Here is a 25,433-nt window from a genome sequence, read left to right as displayed (position 1 = left end):
TCTTGAATGATTGGTAGAATTCACACGTGAAGCCATCTGGTCCTGGACTTTTCTTTTTGGGGAGTGTCTTAATGACTGATTCAGTTTCTTTATTTGTGATTGGTTTGTTGAGGTCTTCTGTTTCTTCTTCAGTTAATGTTGGTAGTTCATGCCTTTCTAGTCAGTTGTCCATTTCATCTACATTGTCGAGTTTATTAGCATAAAGTTCTAAATGGCATCCACTCATTACTTCCTTTATTTCTGTGGGGTCAGTGGTTATGTCTCCTCTTCCATTTCTGGTTTTATTTATTTGCATCCTTCTCTTCTTTTTGTCAACCTCGCTATGGGTCCATCAGTCTTATTGATTTTCTCAAAGAACCAACTTCTGGTTAATTTTTTTTTAATTAATAAAACAAACAAAATAAGATATCATTCCATTCTACATATATAATCAGTAATTCTTAATATCATCACATAGTTGCATATTCATCATTTCATAGAACATTTGCATCGATTTAGAAAAAGAAATAAAAAGACAACAGAAAAAGAAATAAAACGATAATAGAGAAAAAAAAGTTATACATACCATACCCCTTACCCCTCGCTTTCATTTACCACTAGCATTTCAAACTAAATTTATTTGAACATTTATTCCCCCTATTATTTATTTTTATTCCATATGTTCTACTCTTTTGTTGATATGGTAGATAAAAGGAACATCAGACACAAGTTTTCACATTCACAGAGTCTCATTGTGAAAGTTATATCATTGTTCAATCATCATCAAGAAACATGGCTACTGGAACACAGCTCTACATTTTCAGGCAGTTCACTCCAGCCTCTCCACTACATCTTGAACAACAAGGTGATATCTACTTAATGTGTAAGAATAACCTCCAGGATAACCTCTCGACTCTGTTTGGAATCTCTCAGCCATTGACAGTTTGTCTCATGTCCCTCTTCCCCCTTTTGGTCAAGAAGGTTTTCTCAATCCCTTGATGTTAATTTTCAGCTCATTCTAGGGTTTTTCTCAGTCCCTTGATGCTGAGTCTCAGCTCATTCCACGATCTCTGTCCCACATTGCCAGGAAGGTCCACACCCCTGGGAGTCATGTCCCATGCAGAGAGTGGGAGGGTGGTGAGACTGCTCGTCATGTTGGCTGGAGGGAGAGGCCACATCTGAGCAACAAAAGAGGCTCTCTTGGGGGTGACTCTTAGGTCTAAATTTTAAGTAGACTTGACCTATCCTTTGTGGGGTTAAGTTTCATATGAACAACCCCCAAGACTGGGGGCTCAGCCTGTAGCTTTGGTTGTCCACACTGCTTGTGAGAATATCAAGAATTCGACTTGGGGAAGTTGAATTTCTCCCCATTCTCACCATTCCCCGAAGGGGGCTTGCAAATACTTTTCCAGTCACTGATCAAATCACTCTGGGATTCATCGGGGCATCACTCTGGACAAACCAACAAAATCTCATATCCTACCTGAGATTCCAAGTACTTATGACATTCAATCAAACTATCTATATAAGTTATATTAGGAAATGCTCTAGTCAAAATATAAATTTTGTACCAAATAAACATTTTTGCTTTAGTCTCACACATAAGGTGACATTTAAAAATATTCATTACCATCTATTTTCAGCACCCTGCAATAATGACATTCCTTTATTCTTCCTCATGCAAAAACATTTTTAAAATTTGCACATTGTACATTTCACTATTATTATACACTCTAGGCATTCCTAGATTATACCATCTTGATCTTGACCATCTATCTTTCTTTCTGATTTCATTTATGTCCCCAGCCCTCCTCCCTCTATCATTCTCACATGCAGCTTCATTCAGTGTTTTAATATAATTATATTACAGTTAGGTAGTATTGTGCTATCCATTTCTGAGTTTTTGTATCCAGTCCTGTTGCATAGTCTGCATCCCTTCAGCTCCAATTACCCAATATCTTACCCTGTTTCTATCTCCTGATGATCTCTGTTACCAACGACATATTCCAAGTTCATTCATTAATGTCAGTTCATTTCAGTGAGATCATACAGTATTTGTCCTTTAGTTTTTGGCTAATCTCACTCAGCATAATGTCCTCAAGGTCCATCCATGTTGTTACATACTTCATAAGTTTATTCTGTCTTAAAGCTGCATAATATTCCATCGTATGTATATACCACAGTTTGTTTAGCCACTCGTCTGTTGATGGACATTTTGGCTATTTCCATCTCTTTGCAATTGTAAATAATGCTGCTATAAACATTGGTGTGCAAGTGTCTGTCTGTGTCTTTGCCCTTAAGTCCTCTGAGTAGATACCTAGCAGTGGTATTGCTGGGTCATATGGCAATTCTATATTCAGCTTTTTGAGGAATGGCCAAACTGCCATCCTCAGCGGTTGCATCACTTGACATTCCCACCAACAGTGAATAAGTGTGCCTCTTTCTCCACATCCTCTCCAGCACTTGTCATTTTCTGTCTTGTTGATAATGGCCATTCTGGTGGGTGTGAGATGATATCTCATTGTGGTTTTGATTTGCATTTCTCTACTGGCCAGGGACGTTGAGCATCTCTTCATGTGCCTTTTGGCCATTTGTATTTCCTCTTCTGAGAAGTGTCTGTTCAAGTCTTTTACCCATTTTGTAATTGTACTGGCTGTCTTTTTGTTGTTGAGTTGAACAATCTCTTTGTAAATTCTGGATACTAGACCTTTATCTGATACGTCTTTTCCAAATACTGTCTCCCATTGTGTAGGCTGTCTTTTTCTTTTCTTTTTTTTTTTTTTTCCATTCATAATTCTATCACTCAGAGATAGTTTATTATTTTTGTATACGTAATTCTAAACTTTATACATATATGCATATACTTTCTCACAAAAAATGGGGATATACTTTGCATATAGTTTAAAATTTTACATTTGTCACTTTAAAGTATATTGGCTATGGAATACTTTCCAAGTTAATACATAGAGATCTAATATAATCATTTTTAGTGGCTATAAATTATTCCATTTTAAGTCATTGAATCAATCTCCTATAGTTAGAAATTTATATTTTATGTCCATATTTTAGGTATTACAATGTCTGAACCAGAGGATATTTTTGTATAAGCATCTTTTCGAAATTTAACTAATTATGTACTTAGGACATAATTCATGTGCTTTCAGCCACTCACCCTTGGTGAAGAGGCTAAATCCATCCACATTGTGGTGTCCATGGCTAGGGTATTTGCCCCCTGTGTATGTTTAAACTGATCCACAAACCTCTGAAACAAAGCAATGAAATTTTCACAGCTGAATTTTAAGTGTAAAGCAGTAGAAAGGAGATATTTTAGACACCTGGATATTGGCAATTCGCCAAGGACACTGTCAAATATTTTACGCTTTCTGACAAACCTGCCCCCAGTCAAAATTGCTACCTAGCTTTCATTACATTGAAAAGCATAAGGTAGTCTACTTTGGTCATTTTTTATGATACTTCTTAGGGATATCAGCAATTAATTTTATTCTTTGTATTTTAAAATAATTTTATATAAACAAAATTTGTTTTTTTTTTATTAATTAACGGAAAAAAAGAAATTAACCCAACATTTGGAAATCATACCATTCTACATATGCAATCAGTAATTCTTAACATCATCACATAGATACATGATCATTGTTTCTTAGTACATTTGCATCGGTTTAGAAGAACTAGCAACACAACAGAAAAAGATATAGAATGCTAATATAGAGAAAAGGAATAAAAGCAATAATAATAGTAAAAAAAAGAAACCTATACCTCAGATGCAGCTTCATTCAGTGTTTTAACATAATTACTTTAAAATTAGGTTTATTGTGCTGTCCATTTTTGAGTTTTTGTATCTAGTCCTGTTGCACAGTTCTGTATCCCTTCAGCTCCAATTACCCATTATCTTACCCTGTTTCTAACTCCTGCAGGACTCTGTTACCAATGACATATTCCAAGTTTATTCTCGAATGTCTGTTCACATCAGTGGGACCATACAGTATTCGTCCTTTAGTTTTTGGCTAGACTCACTCAGCATAATGTTCTCTAGGTCCATCCATGTTATTACATGCTTCATAAGTTTATCCTGTCTTAAAGCTGCATAATATTCCATCGTATGCATATACCACAGTTTGTTTAGCCACTCGTCTGTTGATGGACATTTTGGCTGTTTCCATCTCTTTGCAATTGTAAATAACGCTGCTATAAACATTGGTGTGCAAATGTCCGTTTGTGTCTTTGCCCTTAAGTCCTTTGAGTAGATATCCAGCAATGGTATTGCTGGGTCGTATGGCAATTCTATATTCAGCTTTTTGAGGAACCGCCAGATTGCCTTCCACAGTGGTTGCACCATTTGACATTCCCACCAACAGTGGATAAGTGTGCCTCTTTCTCCGCATCCTCTCCAGCACTTGTCATTTTCTGTTTTGTTGATAATGGCCATTCTGGTGGGTGTGAGATGATATCTCATTGTGGTTTTGATTTGCATTTCTCTAATGGCCAGAGACATTGAGCATCTCTTCATCTGCCTTTTGGCCATTTGTATTTCCTGTTCTGAGAGGTGTCTGTTCAAGTCTTTTTCCCATTTTGTAATTGTGTTGGCTGTCTTTTTGTTGTTGAGTTGGACAATTTCTTTATAAATTCTGGATACTAGACCTTTATCTGATATGTCATTTCCAAATATTGTCTCCCATTGTGTAGGCTGTCTTTCTACTTTCTTGATGAAGTTCTTTGATGCACAAAAGTGTTTAATTTTGAGGAGCTCCCATTTATTTATTTCCTTCTTCAGTGCTCTTGCTTTAGGTTTAAGGTCCATCAAACCGCCTCCAATTGTAAGTTTCATAAGATATCTCCCTACATTTTCCTCTAACTGTTTTATGGACTTAGACCTAATGTTTAGATCTTTGATCCATTTTGAGTTAACTTTTGTATAGGGTGTGAGATATGGGTCTTCTTTCATTCTTTTGCATATGGATATCCAGTTCTCTAGGCACCATTTATTGAAGAGACTGTTCTGTCCCAGGTGAATTGGCTTGACTACCTTATCAAAGATCAAATGTCCATAGATGAGAGGGTCTATATCTGAGCACTCTGTTCGATTCCATTGGTCGATATGTCTATCTTTATGCCAATACCATGCTGTTTTGACCACTGTGGCTTCATAATATGCCTTAAAGTCAGGCCGTGCAAGACCTCCAGCTTCGTTTTTTTCCCTCAAGATGTTTTTAGCAATTCGGGGCACCCTGCCCTTCCAGAAAATTTGCTTATTGGTTTATCTAATTCTGAAAAATAAGTTGTTGGGATTTTGATTGGTATTGCATTGAATCTGTAAATCAATTTAGGTAGGATTGACATCTCTAACTATATTTAGTCTTCCAATCCATGAACACGGTATGCCCTTCCATCTATATAGGTCTTCTGTGATTTCTTTTAGCAGTTTTTTGTAGTTTTCTTTATATAGGTTTTTTTGTCTCTTTAGTTAAATTTATTCCTAGGTATTTTATTGTTTTAGTTGCAATTGTAAATGTGATTCGTTTCTTGATTTCCCCCTCAGGTTGTTCATTACTAGTGTATAGAAATGCTATAGATTTTTGAATGTTGATCTTGTAACCTGCTACTTTGCTGTACTCATTTATTAGCTCTAGTAGTTTTGTTGTGGATTTTTCCGGGTTTTCGACGTATAGTATCATATCGTCTGCAAACAGTGATAGTTTTACTTCTTCCTTTCCAATTTTGATGCCTTGTATTTCTTTTTCTTGTCTAATTGCTCTGGCTAGAACCTCCAACACAATGTTGAATAGTAGTGGTGATAGTGGGCATCCTTGTCTTGTTCCTGATCTTAGGGGGAAAGTTTTCAGTTTTTCCCCATTGAGGATGATATTAGCTGTGGGTTTTTCATATTCCCTCTATCATTTTAAGGAAGTTCCCTTGTATTCCTATCTTTTGACGTGTTTTCAACAGGAAAGGATGTTGAATCTTGTCAAATGCCTTCTGTGCATCAATTGAGATAATCATGTGATTTTTCTGCTTTGATTTGTTGATATGGTGTATTACATTAATTGATTTTCTTATGTTGAACCATTCTTGCGTACCTGGGATGAATCCTACTTGGTCATGATGTATAATTCTTTTAATGTGTTGTTGGATACGATTTGCTAGAATTTTATTGAGGATTTTTGCATCTATATTCATTAGAGAGATTGGTCTGTAGTTTTCTTTGTTTGTAATATCTTTGCCTGGTTTTGGTATGAGGGTGATGTTGGCTTCATAGAATGAGTTAGGTAGTTTTCCCTCCACTTCGATTTTTTTGAAGAGTTTGAGGAGAGTTGGTACTAATTCTTTCTGGAATGTTTGATAGAATTCACATGTGAAGCCATCTGGTCCTGGACTTTTCTTTTTAGGAAGCTTTTGAATGACTAATTCAATTTCTTTACTTGTGATTTGTTTGTTGAGGTCATCTATTTCTTCTTGAGTCAAAGTTGGTTGTTCATGTCTTTCCAGGAACCCGTCCATTTCGTTTAAATTGTTGTATTTATTAGCGTAAAGTTGTTCATAGTATCCTGTTATTACCGCCTTTATTTCTGTGAGGTCAGTAGTTATGTCTCCTCTTCCATTTCTGATCTTATTTATTTGCATCCTCTCTCTTCTTCTTTTTGTCAGTCTTGCTAAGGGCCCATCATTCTTATTGATTTTCTCTATTGTTTTCAATTTCATTTATTTCTGCTCTAATCTTTGTTATTTCTTTCCTTTTGCTTGCTTTGGGGTTAGTTTGCTGTTCTTTCTCCAGTTCTTCCAAGTGGACAGTAAATTCCTGCATTTTTGCCTTTTCTTCTTTTCTGATATAGGCATTTAGGGCAATAAATTTCCCTCTTAGCACTGCCTTTGCTGCGTCCCATAAGTTTTGATATGTTGTGTTTTCATTTTCATTCGCCTCGACGTATTTACTAATTTCTCTTGCAATTTCTTCTTTGACCCACTTGTTGTTTAAGAGTGTGTTGTTGAGCCTCCATGTATTTGTGAATTTTCTAGCACTCCGCCTATTATTGATTTCCAACTTCATTCCTTTATGATCCGAAAAGTGTTGTGTATGATTTCAATCTTTTTAAATTTGTTAAGACTTGCTTTGTGACCCAGCATATGGTCTATCTTTGAGAATGATCCATGAGCACTTGAGAAAAAGGTGTATCCTGCTGTTGTGGGATGTAATGTCCTATAAATGGCTGTTAAGTCTAGCTCATTTATGGTAATATTCAGATTCTCTATTTCTTTATTGATCCTCTGTCTAGATGTTCTGTCCTTTGATGAGAGTGGTGAATTGAAGTCTCCAACTATTATGGTAGATGTGTCTATTTCCCTTTTCAGTGTTTGCAGTGTATTCCTCACGTATTTTGGGGCATTCTGGTTCAGTGCATAAATATTTATGATTGTTATGTCTTCTTGTTTAATTGTTCCTTTTATTAGTAGATAGTGTCCTTCTTTGTCTCTTTTAACTGTTTTACATTTGAAGTCTAATTTGTTGGATATTAGTATAGCTACTCCTGCTCTTTTCTGGTTGTTATTTGCATGAAATATCTTTTCCCAACCTTTCACTTTCAATCTATGTTTATCTTTGGGTCTAAGATGTGTTTCCTGTAGACAGCATATAGAAGGATCCTGTTTTTTAATCCATTCTGCCAGTCTATGTCTTTTGATTGGGGAATTCAGTCCATTAACGTTTAGTGTTATTACTGTTTGGATAATATTTTCCTCTACCATTTTGCCTTTTGTATTATATGTATCATATCTGATTTTCCTTCTTTCTACACTCTTCTCCATACCTCTCTCTTCTGTCTTTTTGTATCTGACTCTAGTGCTCCCTTTAGTATTTCTTGCAGAGCTGGTCTCTTGGTCACAAATTCTCTCAGTGACTTTTTGTCTGAGAATGTTTTAATCTCCCTCATTTTTGAAGGACAATTTTGCTGGATATAGGAGTCTTGTTTGGCCGTTTTCTCTTTTTGTAATTTAAATATATCATCCCACTGTCTTCTAGCTTCCATGGTTTCTGCTGAGAAATCTATACATAGTCTTACTGGGTTTCCCTTGTATGTGATGGATTGTTTTTCTCTTGCTGCTTTCAAGATCCTCTCTTTCTCTTTGACCTCTGACATTCTAACTAGTAAGTGTCTTGGAGAACGCCTATTTGGGTCTAATCTCTTTGGGGTGCGCTGCACTTCTTGGATCTGTAATTTTAGGTCTTTCATAAGAGTTGGGAAATTTTCAGTGAGAATTTCTTCCATTAGTTTTTCTCCTCCTTTTCCCTTCTCTTCTCCTTCTGAGACACCCACAACACGTATATTAGTGTGGTTCATATTGTCCTTGAGTTCCCTGATACCCTGTTCAAATTTTTCCATTCTTTTCCCTATAGTTTCTGTTTCTTTTTTAATTCAGATGTTCCATCCTCTAAATCCCTAATTGTATCTCTGTTTCTTTTAATCTATCATTGTAGGTATCCATTTTTTTTTCCATCTTTTCTACTTTATCCTTCACTTCCATAAGCTCTGTGATTTGTATTTTCAGTTTTTCTATTTCTTCTTTTTGTTCAGCCCATGTCTTCTTCATGTCCTCCCTCAATTTATTGATTTGGTTTTTGAAGAGTTTTTCCATTTCTGTTCGTATATTCAGCATTAGTTGTCTCAGCTCCTGTATCTCATTTGAACTATTGGTTTGTTCCTTTGACTGGGCCATATTTTCAATTTTCTGAGCGTGATCCGTTATCTTCTGCTGGTGTCTGGGCATTTAGTCAGATTTCCCTGGGTGTGGGACCCAACAGGTTGAAAGATTTTTCTGTGAAATCTCTGGGTTCTGTTTTTCTTTTCCTGCCCAGCCGGTGGCTCTCATGGCGCTCGTCTGTCGGCGGGTCCCACCAGTAAAAGGTGCTGTGGGTCCTTTAACTTTGGAAAACTGTCGTCGTGGGGGAAGTTCGCCACCTGGAGCGGCTTGGAAGAGTGCCAGCCGGCCCAGGGATCTGAACGTGGGGAGGGTCGCCGGCCGCCGCAGCCCGGGAGAGCGCCCGTCCGAATTTCTTAGTCGGCCTGGGGCGCCGAGCGTGGCGAGAGGGCGCCAGCTGCCGCAGCCCGGGAGAGTGCACCGTTCCCAGCCGGACCGGGGAGTCACGTGTTTGGAAGGGACTCCCCCGGTCATCGTTCTCCGCGGTCTGGGGATTTCCGATCCAATTCTCTCAGTTGGTCCGGGGGGCCTCGCGTGGTGGGGGCGCCAGCCGCCGCCGCTTGAGGGGACCGCCTGCCCAATTCTGCCAGCTGGCCCGGGAAGGAGGAAGGAAGGGACTCCGGCCACTTGCCGCCCCGCCCTGAAAAGCCCGCGCCCCTCGGCGATCTCACCGGAGCTGGTTCTCCCAGACAGTCAGTCGTTCCAGGATGGGTTACGCTGTCTTTTTTATCTCTGTCGTGACTCCGGAAGCTGTTCTGTATCGTTTCTATTCCCCTAGTACCTGTTCTGGAGGAGGAAAGGTGAGGATGGCAAGGCTGTCGAGGACGGTGGCGGAGGAGCCGGTTAAGGCGGAAGAGGGAACGATGGTGGTTGGAGAGCCACTGGAGTATGAGGAGAAATTGAAGGATAAGATGGCGGATGGAGAGCCGCCGGAGCAGAAGGGGAAAGAGAAGGGCAAGATGGTGGCGGGAGCGCCGCCGGCGGAGAAAGAGGAAGAGGAGGGCTGGATTGCGGCAGGAGCGCCACCGGTGGAGAAAGAGGAAGAGGAGGGCTAGATGGCGGCGGGAGCGCCGGTGGAGAAAGAGGAAGAGGAGGGCTGGATGGCGGCGGGAGCGCCGGTGGAGAAAGAGGAAGAGGAGGGCTGGATGGTGGCGGGAGCGCCGCCAGTGGAGAAAGAGGAAGAGGAGCTCTTTTTATTTTCTTGATGAAGTTCTTTGATGCACAAAAGTGTTTAATGTTGAGGAGCTCCCATTTCTTTCTTTCTTTATTTAGTGCTCTTGCTTTAGGTGTAAGGTGTATAAATCTGCCTTCAAGTATAAGATTTATAAGATATTTCCCTACATTTTCCTCTAAGTGTTTTATCGTCTTACACCTAATGTTTAGATCTTTGATCCATTTTGAGTTAACTTTTCTATAGGGTGTGAGATACGGGTCCTCTTTCATTCTTTGGCATATGGATATCCAGTTCTCTAGGCACCATTTATTGAAGAGACTGTTCTGTCCCAGGTGAGTTGGCTTGACTGCCTTATCAAAGATCAAATGTCCATAGATGAGAGGGTCTATATCTTAGCACTCTATTCGATTCCATTGGTCAATATATGTATCTTTATGCCAGTACTATGCTGTTTTGACCGCTGTGGCTTCATAATATGCCTTAAAGTCTAGCAGTGTGAGACTTCCAGCTTCGTTTTTTTTCCTCATGATTCTTTTAGCAATTTGGGGCATGCTGCGCTTCCAGATAAATTTGCTTATTGTTTTTTCTGTTTCTGAAAAGTAAGTTGTTGGGATTTTGATTGGTATTGCATTGAATCTGTAAATCAATTTAGGTAGAATTGACATCTTAATTATATTTAGCCTTCCAATCCATGAACACGGTATGTCCTTCCATCTATTTAGGTCTTCTGTGATTTCTTTTAACAGTTTCTTGTAGTTTTCTTTGTATAGGTCTTTTGTCTCTTTAGTTAAATTTATTCCTAAGTATTTTATTCTTTTATTTGCAACTGTAAATGGAATTCGTTTCTTGATTTCCCCCTCAGATTGTTCATTACTAGTGTATAGAAATGCTACAGATTTTTTAATGTTGATCTTGTAACCTGCCACTTTGCTGTATTCATTTATTAGCTCTAGTAGTTTTGCTGTGGCATTTTCAGGGTTTTCAACATATAGTATCATATCGTCTGTAAACAGTGAGAGTTCTTCTTCTTCCTTTCCAGTTTTGATGCCTTGTGTTTCTTTTTCTTGTGTAATTGCTCTGGCTAGAACTTCCAACACAATGTTGAATAACAGTGGTGATAGTGGATATCCTTGTCTTGTTCCTGATCTTAGGGGAAAAGTTTTCAGTTTTTCCCCATTGAGGATGGTATTAGCTGTGGGTTTTTCATATATTCCGTTTATCATTTTAAGGAAGTTCCCTTGTATTCCTATCCTTTGAAGTGTTTTCAACAGGAAAGGATGTTGAATTTTGTCAAATGCCTTCTCTGCATCAATTGAGACGATCATGTGATTTTTCTGCTTTGATTTGTGATATGGTGTATTTCATTAATTGATTTTCTTATGTTGAATCATCCTTGCATACCTGGGATGAATCCTACTTGGTCATGATGTATAATTCTTTTAATGTGTTGCTGGATTCGATTTGCTAGAATTTTGTTGAGGATTTTTGCATCTATATTCATTAGAGAGATTGGTCTGTAGTTTTCTTTGTTTGTAATATCTTTGCCTGGTTTTGGTATGGGGGTGATGTTGGCTTCATAGAATGAATTAGGTAGTTTTCCCTCCACTTCAATTTTTTTTGAAGATTTTGAGTAGGGTTGGTACTAATTCTTTTTGGAATGTTTGTTTCTTTTGGAATGTTTTTAGAATTCACATGTGAAGCCGTCTGGTCCTGGACTTTTCTTTTTAGGAAGCTTTTGAATGACTAATTCAATATCTTTACTTGTGATTGGTTTGTTGAGGTCATCTATTTCTTCTTGAGTCAAAGTTGGTTGTTCATGTCTTTCCAGGAACCCGTCCATTTCATTTAAATTGTTGTATTTATTAGTACAGTATTTATTAGTACAGTAACATAATTTATTACGTTATTAGTAACGTAAAGTTGTTCATAGTATCCTGTTATTACCTCCTTTATTTCTGTGAGGTCAGTAGTTATGTCTCCTCTTCCATTTCTGGTCTTATTTATTTGCATCCTCTCTCTTCTTCTTTTTGTCAATCTTGCTAAGGGCCCATCAATCTTATTGATTTTCTCATAGAACCAACTTCTGGTCTTATTGATTTTCTCTATTGTTTTCAATTTCATTTATTTCTGCTCTAATCTTTGTTATTTCTTTCTTTTTGCTTGCTTTGGGGTTAGTTTGCTGTTCTTTCTCCAGTTCTTCCTAGTGGAAAGTTAATTCCTGCATTTTTGCCTTTTCTTCTTTTCTGATATAGGCATTTAGGGCAATAAATTTCCCTCTTAGCGCTGCCTTTGCTGCATCCCATAAATTTTGATTTGTCATGTTTTCATTTTCATTTGCCTCTAGATATTTACTGATCTCTTGTAATTTCTCCTTGACCGACTGGTTGTTTAAGAGTCTGTTGTTGAGCCTCCACATATTCAGGAATTTTCTGGCCCTCCGCCTATTATTGATTTCCAGCTTCATTCCTTTATGATCTGTGAAAGTTTTTGTATGATTTCAATCTTTTTAAATTTATTGATACTCGCTTTGTGACCCAGCATATGGTCTCTCCTTGAGCACAATCCATGAGCACTTGAGAAATAGGTGTGTCTTGCTATCATGGGGTGTAATGTTCTATAAATGTCTGTTAAATCTAGTTCATTTATTCATCCTCCGTCCAGACATTCTGTCCATTGATGAGAATGGGGAATTGAAGTCTCCAGTTATTATGGTAGATGCATCTATGCTTGGGTCTACAAGGCCATGGTCCCGTGGTCCTGGAGCCCTTCTCCCTGTCTAGAGAAACAGGCAGTGTGGTTTCCTGATAGAGGCAAGAAGCTGGTATGGCCTTCTTTTCTGTCCCTGAGTGGAGGGTAAAGAGAGGACAATGTACTACCATTTTCACCAGGAGTAGTATTCTGCAAGAGGAGTACCATGTGTTTGAACTCCCTCTCATGTTTCTCCATACCTATTGAAAAGGGTATGTTCAAGGCAGTGGGTCAGCCTGTTAGTAAGCATAACAGTTGCCTTTGTTTAGACTCTGGACTGTGTATTTAATCCATTCCACCCAGTCACTTGTATCTCCGTACCCTGTCTCTGTTTCTATGATTTGCTTCAAATTCTCTGCCTTGACCACCCTGACAACTTTGGGATCATTCTGTATTGGGGAACTAACCTCCAGCTGAGTCTCCTTTGGCACTATTGAAGAGTTTACTAGAGAGGGCATTGTTCGTGTTGGGAAGAGGACTTATATCCTGAACCTTCCCAGACGGTCCCTCCCAGTAAATATCTATCCCCATTCAATTTACTCAGTCAGGGGAGGTATACCTGTTTGAGCCCAAACTGACTTCTCCACTCTGAGTGATGATAATTGATTTTTTCTGTCTTTTTTTGATCATTACCAATCCAGGGTTACCCTGAAGATCTTGGCAATCTGGTAGGGAATTTTCTTTGTAAAAGTTTATTTTCTCTTGGAAGCCCTGCCATATTTGTGAACCCCAACCGCTGGCTGCAGTTCACCCCTTACATCGGACAGTTCACCACACAAAAACCCAAGAGTGGCAAGGCCCCTGTGACCAAGGGGATTATTTGGGATCACTTATTGGCTCTGGACACAGGTACTTGTTTTCCCAACTCAATTGCTGTTGACCCGTTAAGTGTCCGCAGTCTGTTACTTGGCGGGCATCAAACTGTGCAGTTTGGGACTCCAAATCTTCAGTTACATTCACCACCAATCTGATGGGGCTCGTTGCATCCTGAATTTGAAATACGATTGTTAGTATAATTATTTTCATTTTTAAATTGAGCTTTAAATCCCTCATCTATTTTCCTTGGTAAAACTCTCTGACCAGGGTCACTACTAACTATGTTAGATTAAAATATAGAATCCAAACCCCAAATCCAAAAACCCCTTCTACCCTCCCAACTATTGTTTTTTTAACATAATTTTTTTTGTTGTTCCAGGAATGATTTAATGATTAGACAATCTAGAAACATGATTTATTTCATTATAAGCTAAAGGAGAGAAAAGGCATCACATAAGAATAACTTCCATCGGGCTTTGTCAGTGAATATTGAAGTAAAGCAAACCCTTGTTGAGAATTTCGTTTTAATTTCTTAGTCGCTAAAAAAGAAAAGAACATATAATGGGTTGTCTTAACAACAGGAATTTATTGGCTCACAGTTTTTCAGGCTAGAAGTCTTGGTTTCTCCCAGGTTGGTATCTTCTGGCTGCCCAGCAGTCTTTGGGGTTCATTGGCTTTTTTATCAATGGCAATGCACACGGAAGCATCTTCTCTTTTCTCTTCTGAGTTCCATTGCCTCCCAGCTTCTTTCTTCTTCTGTTACTCCTCTTTCTGTGTCCAATTTCCTTTGCTTCTAAAGACTCTAGCAATATAGGATTGGGGTAAACATCATTCAGTTTGGGTATGCTTTAACTAACAACATCTTCAAAGGTATTATTTACAAATGGGTTCACACCCACAGAAACAGAAGTTGGGACTTTTTTTGTGGGGGAAATGATTCAATCCCCAATAAATTCTATTGTTAAAAAATTTACAGTTTTGAGCATTTGAAGAGTCAGAAACTGATAACTCTCTGCAATCAGCTATAAGGTCCACAAAATAAGTACAGACCTCCAAATACTGATATGGAACAGGGGAAATGATATGGTACATAACTATGAACGATATGCTTTTGTTGAAATGGCAAATTCTACATATGTATTTTTCTTAACCAAACCTTTCTAGGAATTTCCATCACCTTTTTAGGAAGGGGAGATTAAGATTAAAAATCAAAAGCCTGCAGTATAATATTGATAACTGTTACACCCAAGCACACACATTTTCCAAAGCATCCCATACTTAGCTCAAAACTATAAAACATTCAGGCTTAATCATAAAATCTGTACAATTCTCATTCCACAATGCAGGGTTGATCATCTCCAACAAATCCTCTTATTGTCTTCATAAAGTTACCAATGAAAGATTTGTCTTACATGACTAAAGATATAGCCAGTTGGACGATATCTGACCATTGGTTCAGTCTAGTTTGAAGCTTCCTTGTAGAATGCTGTGGTCATATGGCATATTGTTGTCTTCTAGTGATACAAAAAAATTAAATGGGGTGATGCAATGGTGTCTCAGTGGCAGAACTCTCAACTGCCATGCCGGAGTAGACCTGGGTTCAATTCCCAGAGCCCTAAAACAGGCCAGGCCGTTAAAGTCAGGTTGAACAGAACTTCTTCTAATCATTGGTTCTTTCTGCATTAGAGGGATTCTCTCCAGGTTGTCCCTGTACCTGTTCCTTGGTTCAAGAAGGCCGATAAAGTTCAGGGCTTCTTGACTCAGCTGGAAGGGCACATGGCAGACACGGCATCATCTGCTAGCCTTCTCTCCTGGCTTCCGGTTTCATGAAGCTCCCCAGGAGGCATTTTCCTTCTTTATCTCCAAAGGTCTCTGGCTGGTGGACTCTCTGCTTCGTGGTGCTGTAGCATTCTCTGCTCTCTCTGAATCTCAACATAATTTTTAAAGGGTCCGAAGTTGAAATTATTTCCCAGGAATCAGACTGCATTGTTGGGAACTTACCATCCAGTTCATCTACTCGTCCTTTCACTTGGGTGTAGTGAGTCTAGCCATTCACTGCTGTGCAGACAGCCATCTCAGTTGTCAGCAGACCTTGATAGGATCCTTCCCTGGCTGGTTGGAGCTGGGACTTTTTCCACAACTTAATGATGACCCAACTGCTGGGTTGGTGTTGATAAACAACAAATTCAAGAAGTGGGGTCTGGGCCAGCAAGCCAAGTTTACCTGAGGGATGATAGAGTAGAGGAAAAAGCCAGCACATAATTCTCTGGGAATCTTGATCTGTTCTGTTTGTTTTTGTGCAGAATTTTCTCCTCCCTCCTGTTATTTTAAAAAATTCAATTCCTTTCTCAGTGCCTCATTTTCCTTATACTTTTCAGTTCTGGGGCCAGTTCTGTATTGCAACCATTCAGCTTAACCCCTACTTCCTTCCTCCCCCCCTATTTTTGCTGTGACGCTTTTCTGCCTCTGGTTTCTTCCTCTTTAGGTTATTCTGCCCCGGGGAGCCTGATGGAGTCAATCCAGGAGAATGGGTCACTCCAGAAAATTCTTTCTTGGGTTTAAGTGGTCCAACCATCAAAAATTGGATTGAGTGAGGACAGCGCAGTTCTTGCCAGTAGTTCTACCATGGTGTGCGTGTGTGTCTTTGTCCATCTCTCTCTCTCTCACACACACACACACACACAAACACAATTTTTTCCTTTTCCCTTCCGTGGGAAAAGTGCAGGGATGCTGTGTAGGCTTCTCAGAAGTTTGTGTTCTGTCCTGGGTCCCTGCCAACTTGGGTTTCTGTATCTGAATATACTTGGCATTCTAACTTGATGCTGCAGATGATTCTGTAGTCTCTCTTTGCAAAAATGGGATGACCCAGGCTGCGGGCTCTAGGAGACCCCCAAGTTGTGTGGGACTGAGTAAGTGGGAGGGGAACAGAAACAGACCCACAGGCTTCGGATGGAAATTTCCTACCTGATATTTTTCTTTTTCTTTGATTCAACATTTGTGGAGTCTTTCTTTAGTCTCTACTCTCCTCCAAAGTTCTAAGCAGGTGTGTTTTGTCCTTTTATTCACTAAATCTCTGGGGAAGGCTTTTTCATGGTATGTCTTATGTTGCCATGTTGATGATGTCACTGTCTTTGACTTTTAACTTCACAGCCTTGTCAAAAGAAGGATCCATTTTGTCAAAATACTGCTTGTTTCATCAGTCTTCCCAAGAAACATTCTCATTTTATTTATTATTTAGGTTATTCTCCTCTGGAGCCTTGTGTGTCATCCTCCTTGCTGATGGTTTCATCTTAAACTGTTTCCTGGTCTCATTCTGCCTTGCCCTCAGTATTAGTGAGGCTGTATGTGATAGGATAACTTCTCTGTCCTTATCATCCTTACTTTCACAGACTTCATTTTGGGCAGTGGTATTACCAGCACTAAATGCATTGCTGCTATTGCCTGGACAGTGTACCCTATTGTAAGCCGTTCAGGAGGGGAGGGGCTTGTGCCTTGTTCGTCCGTGTGCCCTTGACAGCATCTAAATAGTTTGGTTTTTTGTTTGTTTGTTTTTCTGTATGCTGTATGCGGGTGGTCACATTTCAAGTCTTTTTCCATGTGAGTATCCCCTTATTGCAGCACCATTTGTTGAATTTTTTGTTTAGTTGGTTCTTTGTTTGTTTTGCTTGTTTGTTTGGGAAGTACCTGGGCTGGGACTCAAACCCAGGTCTCCCACATGGCAGGTGAGAATGCTAATACTGAACTACCCTTGACCCTTGCACCCCTCTGAATAGTTTTGAGCTAAGATAAAGGATAGTGTCTTGAGACAGATTCAATCCTGGGCTCTGCCACTTACTGCGTTTCTGAATAGTTTATTTCCCCTCCTATCAGATCTGTTTTCTCACCTGTAGAACAGGGCCAATGACAGTGCCCTCTCAGTGATTTTTTAACTTATTTGTGAAAAACTCTCAGATCATTGCTTTACACATAGTAAATGCTAAATAAATAAAATTAGAATCTTTTTTCATTTCAGTTAATGAATGGAAGGTTGGGACAAGGTCTGTGGTCCCGTGGATTAGGTAGCCTGCATGTTGGCCCCAGATTTCTTACAGGTGTCTAGCACATAACCAAAAATCAGGAAGTACTGGGCCTAAGCAAGACAACCAGGGTTAAAAAAACTCTCCATCATTGGTAAACTGACTGTAGCAAGGCACTGTTTATATACCTTATTTTATTTTATCCTCTTGGATCTTCAGAGTAGATTTTACTACCTCTGTCTTTGAAATGAGGGAGCAGAAGCTCAGAAAGATGAAGTACCTCATCCAGTGCCACGCACTGAGCAAGAGATGGCGCTAGGACTTAAATCTAGTTTGAGTGACATTCAGGTGCTAACCCTTGTCTACGTTAGCCCTGCTGTAGTCAGATATCAGGGCTCTGGAAGCCATTCTGTGAGGTCTAGGGAGGCTGATGACTGGTCTAGGGCAATAAGTGGGTCAGTGGGAAGCAGCTGTGGGGCTCTGGGCAGGGGTCAGTGATGCCTTGAACTTGTTGGGTTGATAGAGCAGGCACACTCCTACCCAAGGCCTAGAGAGAAGGAAGAAAGGGAGACATGGTGATAGGGATATAGAGCATTGAGATGGCAACTGTTTTTTAGATAGTTGCAAACACTGGCTGGTTGGAGAAGGGGCTGTGAGCTGCCTTCCACTTAATAACATAAATGGTGTTGCATTCCCAGGTGAGGGAATATGTGTCCAAAAAGGTCCTGCCAGAGGAAGCCCCTGCTCGGAAGCTGCTGGACAGAGGAGGAGAGGGGCTGCTGAGCTCCCAACACCAGTGGCAGTTTAATCTCCTCACCCACGTGGAGTCTCTTCAGGATGAAGTCACACATAGAATGGACTCCATTGAGAAGGAGCTGGATGGTAAGTCTTTTTCTGTGGCTTCCTGCCTACTGCATGCAGTCTGAGTCCCCCCAGATGAGCTGCTTTCTGAACACCGTCCCCACTGCCCAGCCTGGCTCTGAGTTAGCCCTGGTTCATTCTCGAGGGATAGCTGTATTCTTAACTCCTCTTCTTCTCCCCTCAAAATGGGTAAGCCTTACTTTTAGTATTTGTTGGGCACTTATAAGAACTGCAAAATGTCAGGGGTCCTTCCTCCCTTGCCCAATCCTATCTATAAAGGAGGGTGTACAGAAGAAGAGTACAGCAGCACTGCGCTCTAACTGCAGGAAATGTGTAATTGGAGCAAATGCTTTAGTTGCAAAATTATCTGGGGAATTGAAATTTTGACTTAATTGAGTTTTTAGGATATCCAAAGATTAATCTGAAAAAACTTTTATTTCAGCTTTTGATAGAATCTAAAATGAAGGCTTTTCCTCCTTAGCTAGTAGAGAGATTTAAGAACTTAAACTGAGTCATTTATGTAGCCCCTGGGTATTTCTCCCAGGTATTAGGGGTTGCTGGTGAGCCTGCAGGACTGAAGTTGTGGTAATGAATATAGTCAAGTTCAGTCTTTCTTGACCCCCAGGAAACTGCTGGTTTTGTTTTTTGAGAACCAAATTCCTTTTTGATTGTTCAGTTATTTCCTGGTTATTTTCATCTTAAAAATGGAGCTCAATTAAGATATGTGTTATTGTAACTGGGGATATAAAACTTAAATGAAATAACTTGGGGAAAAAATGCCATATATTAAACAAGCAAGGGTACTGAGGTATGGGCAGGACTCCTTGGCTGAGGCCATGCCATGGGAGGAGAGCCATTGTTTTGAGTGGAAGTGATAACAGGAAGGCTCCTGGAACACTTGGGATTGAAGCCCAGCCTTGAAGAGAGTTGATGTTTTCTGATAGACAGAGGTTGATTCAGGGTAGATGATAAGAGGATTGGCTCAACTGGAAAAGGGCTACCCCATGGGAAGAGAGTGACAATGAGAGAGACCTACACATCTTTGCATGTTCTGCTCTTCAGGCAAAACTGAGGAACTGAGAATGGAAGGCCAATCCAGGATTCATGGGAAGTGTAATTCTGGAAGGAAGAGTGCTTCCATCTCTCTTTCATTCTTTAAAGATTTCCTTGGGCTCCTTAGAATTGAAACTGAAGCTACTGTCTTTTGGAAACCTGATATTAGCGAGCCAAGAGAGCCTCGAAAGCCAAACTAAAAATTGTAGATTTTGATAATGACAATAGGAGTGGCTCAGGGTCCCTGAGAAGAGGCTTTGGAAGCAGCATGAATGTTCTGTTGCTGCCAAAGGAACTTGCCCTTACGGAGAAGTCAAAACCTGTGTGTATGTCTTACATCTTTCCCTTCCTCAGCCCTGGCTTTGGCCTCCCCAGCATTGATCTCACAGGGTGGTCATTGTACTGAGAATGACAAGTTTAGGCATTCTTCTCTGACTGCCCTAGGACCTCATATTTATCCTCTGATTTGGGGCCACATACTCTGAGTATGAAAACTCCAGGCCCAATACCAAAGAAGCATGAATATCAGTTATAAAGTTTAAAGATTTTCCTTAGGTAAATGGACTTTTGCATTGTATTTAATTATCAGAATCCCTTTTTATTTCTTCTGTAATAGGGACTCAACTCTTCAATTTCTCAAACACTACTGAGGTTTTGTAGGAATTTTGATGTAATATACCTTTAAGAAAAGCTTATTTAGTTAGCTGTTGTATTTACTAATACTTTTGTAAGATGTCATTATTTTAATATCAACCACAGTTTAACGATTTATGTAGTTACGTGAGCAGTATTATAAAAGACAAATTATAGTTAATGATCATGAAGAGAAAAGTAAAATATTAACTCTTTTAGCATTAGAAATATTCTTAAAGAATTTTAGGGAACAGTGGCCTCTTATGCAGATGATCTGGGAGTGTGTATTTGAAATGAAACTTTCTCTTTTAGCCTCTGTCTTGTTGGCAATCACTATTATTAGAAGCTGTTGAATATCTCTGAAAGAATGATGACACAGCATATAGTACACAGAGAAGGCTGGTCTGGCCTGCTAGGTGCTGGGGTCCAGAGGAGATGACTCCTCAGTGAATTCTCTCCAGCAATTCTAGGTCTGGTCTGCAGCCTTGCAGACCTAGTGAGCAGGCTTCCATCTCAGGAATTCTAAATACTCCTAGTAACCAAGCGCAGACACAGTTAAGTGGACATCTCCCTATGATGTCCTTTGTTGAGCCTGAAACCAGATCCAGGGAAGTTACATTGATCTCAAGAGGAACTTCTCAGCAATTGTAGGATCATTTTACCAAGGACTGACTTACTCTGTCTGTTGGAATCAAACCCACCAGCCCTGACTGCCTCTTTTCCACATTCACCCACATAGGCTCTGCCAGTGTTGACCTCAAGTCTTTTCTCCATCTTTTCTTGTGCCCTTTTGCTAAGCAGTCCCCAGTCTCCTAATTTTTAAGACTTACTGATATATTGAAACTGGTCACTGTGAAGTTTTTCTAGGTTAGGAAGCCTGTAATCCCTCTCATGTGTCTTTGAACCTTTATTCTTCATTTTCAAGTTTAAGTCCAAAAAGGCAGTCTTTTACTTCTTATTTCCAAGTCCTTTTACTAAGTGGGCTTGGGATGGGTGGGGGAGGTGAGCTCTGCATAGCCCATAACAGTCAGCGGGCTCCTTTGCAAGGATCATTCACTCATTCTCTCACAGCATTTGTTGAGTGCCTACGTTCCAGGCACAGTTGAGTGTAAGGGATGTAATGGCGAGCAAAGCAAACTCGGCCTGTCCCCTCATGTAATTTGGCCTATTGGGAGAGACATATATTACTGAAATCATCCCATTTGTAAATCTATATAATTACAAACCATGGTATGTGTTCTAGAGGAAGACCATATGATATCATAGCACCCATAACATAGGACCAGATTCCGAGTGAGGAGTTGGGGAAGGCTTCCCTAAGAAGTAACCTGTAGGAAACAAAGGATTTAGAAAGGTGAAGAGGAAGATGGAAGTCCGGGTCTGAGGAAGGGAGAGAAGACTGTGTGCTAGGCTGCAAACTGCTTAAGGGCAGGCACTGGATATGTCTTCCTCCTCCTGTACCCCTGGGACCATTGTCCAGAAGGTACAGTTGGGTTAGTGGACTAGAAAGGCTTGTGGCACACTGTGACCTGCCTGGTTGCCAAATGGCCTCTTTTCAAATGCCAGAGCTTCAGGAGGTACCTTGGGGAAGAGCAGATATTTTTCTGTAGAGCAATCCTGGTTCTCAAAGGCAAGAGACAGCTTTTTAGATATTGAACCAATTATGATCGAGTTTGTTAGGACATCTTAGTAAAACTTGAGGGGAGAAAATAAAGTCAGGGTATTCTGTGCCATTGCTGGTTATGTATCTATCACTAAATAATATGAAGCAAATTAGAGTTCATGGTGATAAAAGACCTTTTCAAGTCCCTTCAGATCTTCATTTTCCTTGACAGGCTAAAATACCAAGCTCTCTGATTTCTAACATGGGAAAGCTTTATAAAGAGTAGACAGTAACACTAAAAAAGGTATGGCCTGCAAAGCCCTCTAACTCTAGAGCTGTCTAATAATGTAGCTACTAGCTATTGTGGCTATTTAAGCTAATTAAAATTGAATAAAATTCTGAATTCATTTCCTTAGTTGCACTAGCCATATTTCAGGTACTCAACAGCTACAAATGGGTAGTGACTACCCTGTTGAATGATATGGAAATAGAACATTTCTGTCATCACAGAAAGTTCTATTAGACTGCGCTACTCTACAGCATGAGCTTTATCCCAAGAGTATTATTTCACAGAGCAGGTGTCAAGTTAATGTTGGTTGAAATTGCCTTCTCTCCCTTTCCCCCATGAGTGGTCAGAGGGGATAAGGTGCAGAAACTTGCTGATGCTTTTGCAAATCAAGTATTGGGAGCTCACTGTGTTTTCTCTCTTTCCTGTGACAGTGTTGGAGAGCTGGTTGGACTACACTGGGGAACTGGAGCCCCCAGAGCCACTGGCCAGGCTCCCACAGCTCAAGCATTGCATCAAGCAGCTGCTGATGGACCTGGGCAAGGTGCAGCAGATCGCTCTCTGCTGCTCAACGTGAAATTAGGCACCCAAAACTAAATGAGGGCATAATCCTGGGGCACTTGCAGGAGGAGCTTTTGCATATTTAAATAAACAAACATAGCATGCCGAATGCACGTGACACCAACTGACTTCAGGGATCTGGGCAGGGGTGTGATGCACATTGGACGAAGAGCCATTTTGGCTACTGGAGGGCAGGGCACTCTGATCTTGAAGCTTAACCAAGAAGGTAGCAAATAAGACCCTTGGAAATCCCTTCTTTGTACATCGTTGAATGAAGTCTTTTTGCACAAACTTCACTTGAAATCGTGCCACTGGTAATATATGGAATGAGAGCCAAAAAAGTTTAATTGGAAACAGTTGTAAATTCAATGTGCAGTTTATTTAATTAACTGTTCTGTCAGGTTGGGGTACAAATCAACCCTTCTGGTTTCTGCCTGGCATAGTGTTTAGGCAGTAGGCATCATTTTCTTTTTTTCCAGCTTCATGGGGATGTTGCGACTTCACCGTTCTGTGGATGTCGGGAAGAAGCAGAGGCCTTGGCTGCCTTTGTGTTAGGACTCTTCACTTTTCTCACCACAGTTCTTGCATGACTTCATGGTACCAGGGACAAGTTTTGTATGCTTTCACCCCAGAATTGGCTGGGTTGTGTCTTTTGTAGCAGAGCCCACACAGCCTGTGGAGAACTAGAATCTCATAGTAATAAGAATCTAGGAGGAATCCAAGCTGAAGCAGGCAGGGCTTGGAACCCAAAGGACAGCATTTTCTACCCACTTCTTAATATTGACAGTTCCCAGTTCTATTTAACGTCCAAAAAATGTTTCCCAAAACTTCGAACTCTTTCAGTGTAAAGATTCGTTACAAAGGATGTGATTTGGGGGATTACCGTATTTTATATTGTTGTAAACAACTTCAGATTCAATGTGTGCAACTTTTTCCCTTCCCTCAAGAGTGTGTTCAGTAGTTAGTGTTTTCAGAATTGTTTTAATATACTTTAACACTTTAAATTTCCTGTTTGCATTATTTGATGAGATCAAGGTGGTTATGCTGCTTAAGGTCCAGGTAAACCTATTTGTACTTTTTGAGACAATATTTGTGTTACTTTTGCAGATTACGGTTCCATGTGCAATTGCTACAGTTTTTGTTTTTCCTTACTAGACAAAGTAAATGTTCCATGCTTTGAAGTGACCAGTTTCACTATTTAATTTTCTTATCACTAAAGGTAAAAAAAAGTCAAAGCACAGTTGTCCATTAACATTCACAAGTTAAATGTCAGTTTATGAATCTGTAATGTTATATGCTGCAAATATTTACTATGTAAACGTGAAGTAGCCAGTATCTCAATAGCAATGACAGTATCTCCAGCAACCTTTGGAATGGTTAGTTTTAAGGCACAGGTGACTGTTGTCATTAAAGCCTCAGTACTAAGGTATTTCAGGGAATGCTCTATCTAGTGAATTGTTAAAAATAGAACAGGTATAAATCGACCTGCTGTAGTTTATCCATCAGAAGGAATACACATGGCTGTGACATCTGGAATAAAGCTGACACAGTTCCTCTACCAGAAGCTGTTTCCCATTCCTAATAGTGTTTGTGGTATGGGAAGAAATGCTCAGAGTATGTATGGTATCTACATTTTGGATGATGAGCCACATCAGAATTGTGACACTGTCCAAAAAGGGAAAAATAGGATGATTTTCTGTTGCCCCAACTGTGAGGTATAACGATTTTCATTATTAGATTACGATTTTTCTTTTATGAAAATATGGGGAGGCTGTAACGTTTAAGGTAATCAATGGCTTTCCCAAAGATTGAAGCAGAAACACAATGGCCCTCATTTTGCCAACTGGCCATTATGAGCTTAAGTCTTATAAAGGAAATAATCCCATTTCACCCATTGTTACTCTTGTCCTTGGGGAAGCAGGGAGGCCTGCAGGAGAGCAGGGTTGACTCTCAACTACTGACTTCAGTGTACTTCCCTAATTTAAAGCCATGTTGAGGGGCTCTATCCCTAATTCCCGGGTCAAGCTGAATTAACCCCAAGTTGGAGCACTGGAAATTATTTGCAGACATTACTGTTACCATTACTTGTGCACTACCGACGTTTTGTCTTTTGAGAAAAACTATCCACCTACAAAAATTCCCTTGACAAAAAACAGTTTTGGTTTGACTAATCATTTTGTTTAAGTAGTTGAGTGTATGCAAGGTGGATCCTTGATGAGCCAACATTGCACTGTGGATACATACCTATGTTTACGCGCTATTAGAACAGAAGGCGCTGTATATAGAAATGTTGCTTTGAAGCAATATTTGCAAAACATGCAAACTTATGTATCTGTATTTGGAAAAAATAAAAGTTTTTTGTTGCTAGGTTTCAGTTGCATGGTATTCAATTATAGAGTTCTTTGCTCTTTTTAATGTGCATTAATTTTCTGTAAACACTACCTTTGAAAGGAAGTCTATTTTGACATTCTTACAGATTTATCTTTTGCCAGGAAGCAGATGCAAGCTCCAGATCCTGAATCCCAAAACTAGGCAAAAAACTTGCAAATTCATTTCAACTGCTTTAGTATTTAAAAGCAAAATGCCCACACTGGCCTCTACTCCATCTGGTTCGTGGTTTTTGATAAGCTATGGGTTCATTAGGTTTTTTGTTTTTAGCATGGGCAGGCTCCGGGAACCGAATCTGGGTCTCTGGTATGGCAGGCGAGAATTTGCCGCTGAGCCACCTGCCGCACCACCCAGTTTTGTTTTTTAATTAGGTTTTGATTGTTGAAAACAGTGCAGGGAAGATGAGTCAGGCCTTCTTGACATCAAGATGGCACACCCGGCAACCAAGACCAACCTGTGCTGCCTATGACCCCAGTTAGGTAGTTAACTCTCCCGGGTGGGCAGAAACCTCAAAGAATAATTAGAATAGGCTTTAAGATCTCATAGCAGAGCTTAACCATGACTTGTCACATTCCTCCTTCCCATTCTAAACAATTATACTTACTT

General features: G+C 39.9%; 1 protein-coding gene across 5 annotated transcripts in view; it reads left to right on the top strand.

The window, feature by feature from the left end:
- PHF20 (PHD finger protein 20) overlaps nt 1-24,808 on the top strand; it is a 212,832-nt gene extending 188,024 nt beyond the window's left edge. For all 5 annotated transcript variants that reach the window (XM_077169888.1, XM_077169871.1, XM_077169880.1 and 2 more), the window contains 2 exons: nt 18,141-18,324; nt 22,313-24,808. In XM_077169888.1, the coding sequence (XP_077026003.1) occupies nt 18,141-18,324; nt 22,313-22,455 (327 nt within the window). In that variant the 3' untranslated portion in view covers nt 22,456-24,808. The remainder of the gene's footprint in view (nt 1-18,140; nt 18,325-22,312) is intronic.
- The last annotated feature ends 625 nt before the right edge of the window (nt 24,809-25,433 follow it).

The sequence above is a fragment of the Tamandua tetradactyla genome, chromosome 1 (genome assembly GCF_023851605.1).
Source record: "Tamandua tetradactyla isolate mTamTet1 chromosome 1, mTamTet1.pri, whole genome shotgun sequence".
Taxonomy (NCBI): domain Eukaryota; kingdom Metazoa; phylum Chordata; class Mammalia; order Pilosa; family Myrmecophagidae; genus Tamandua; species Tamandua tetradactyla.
The sequence above is the reverse complement of the archived record's forward strand: the minus strand, read 5'-3'. Positions and strand labels throughout refer to the sequence as shown.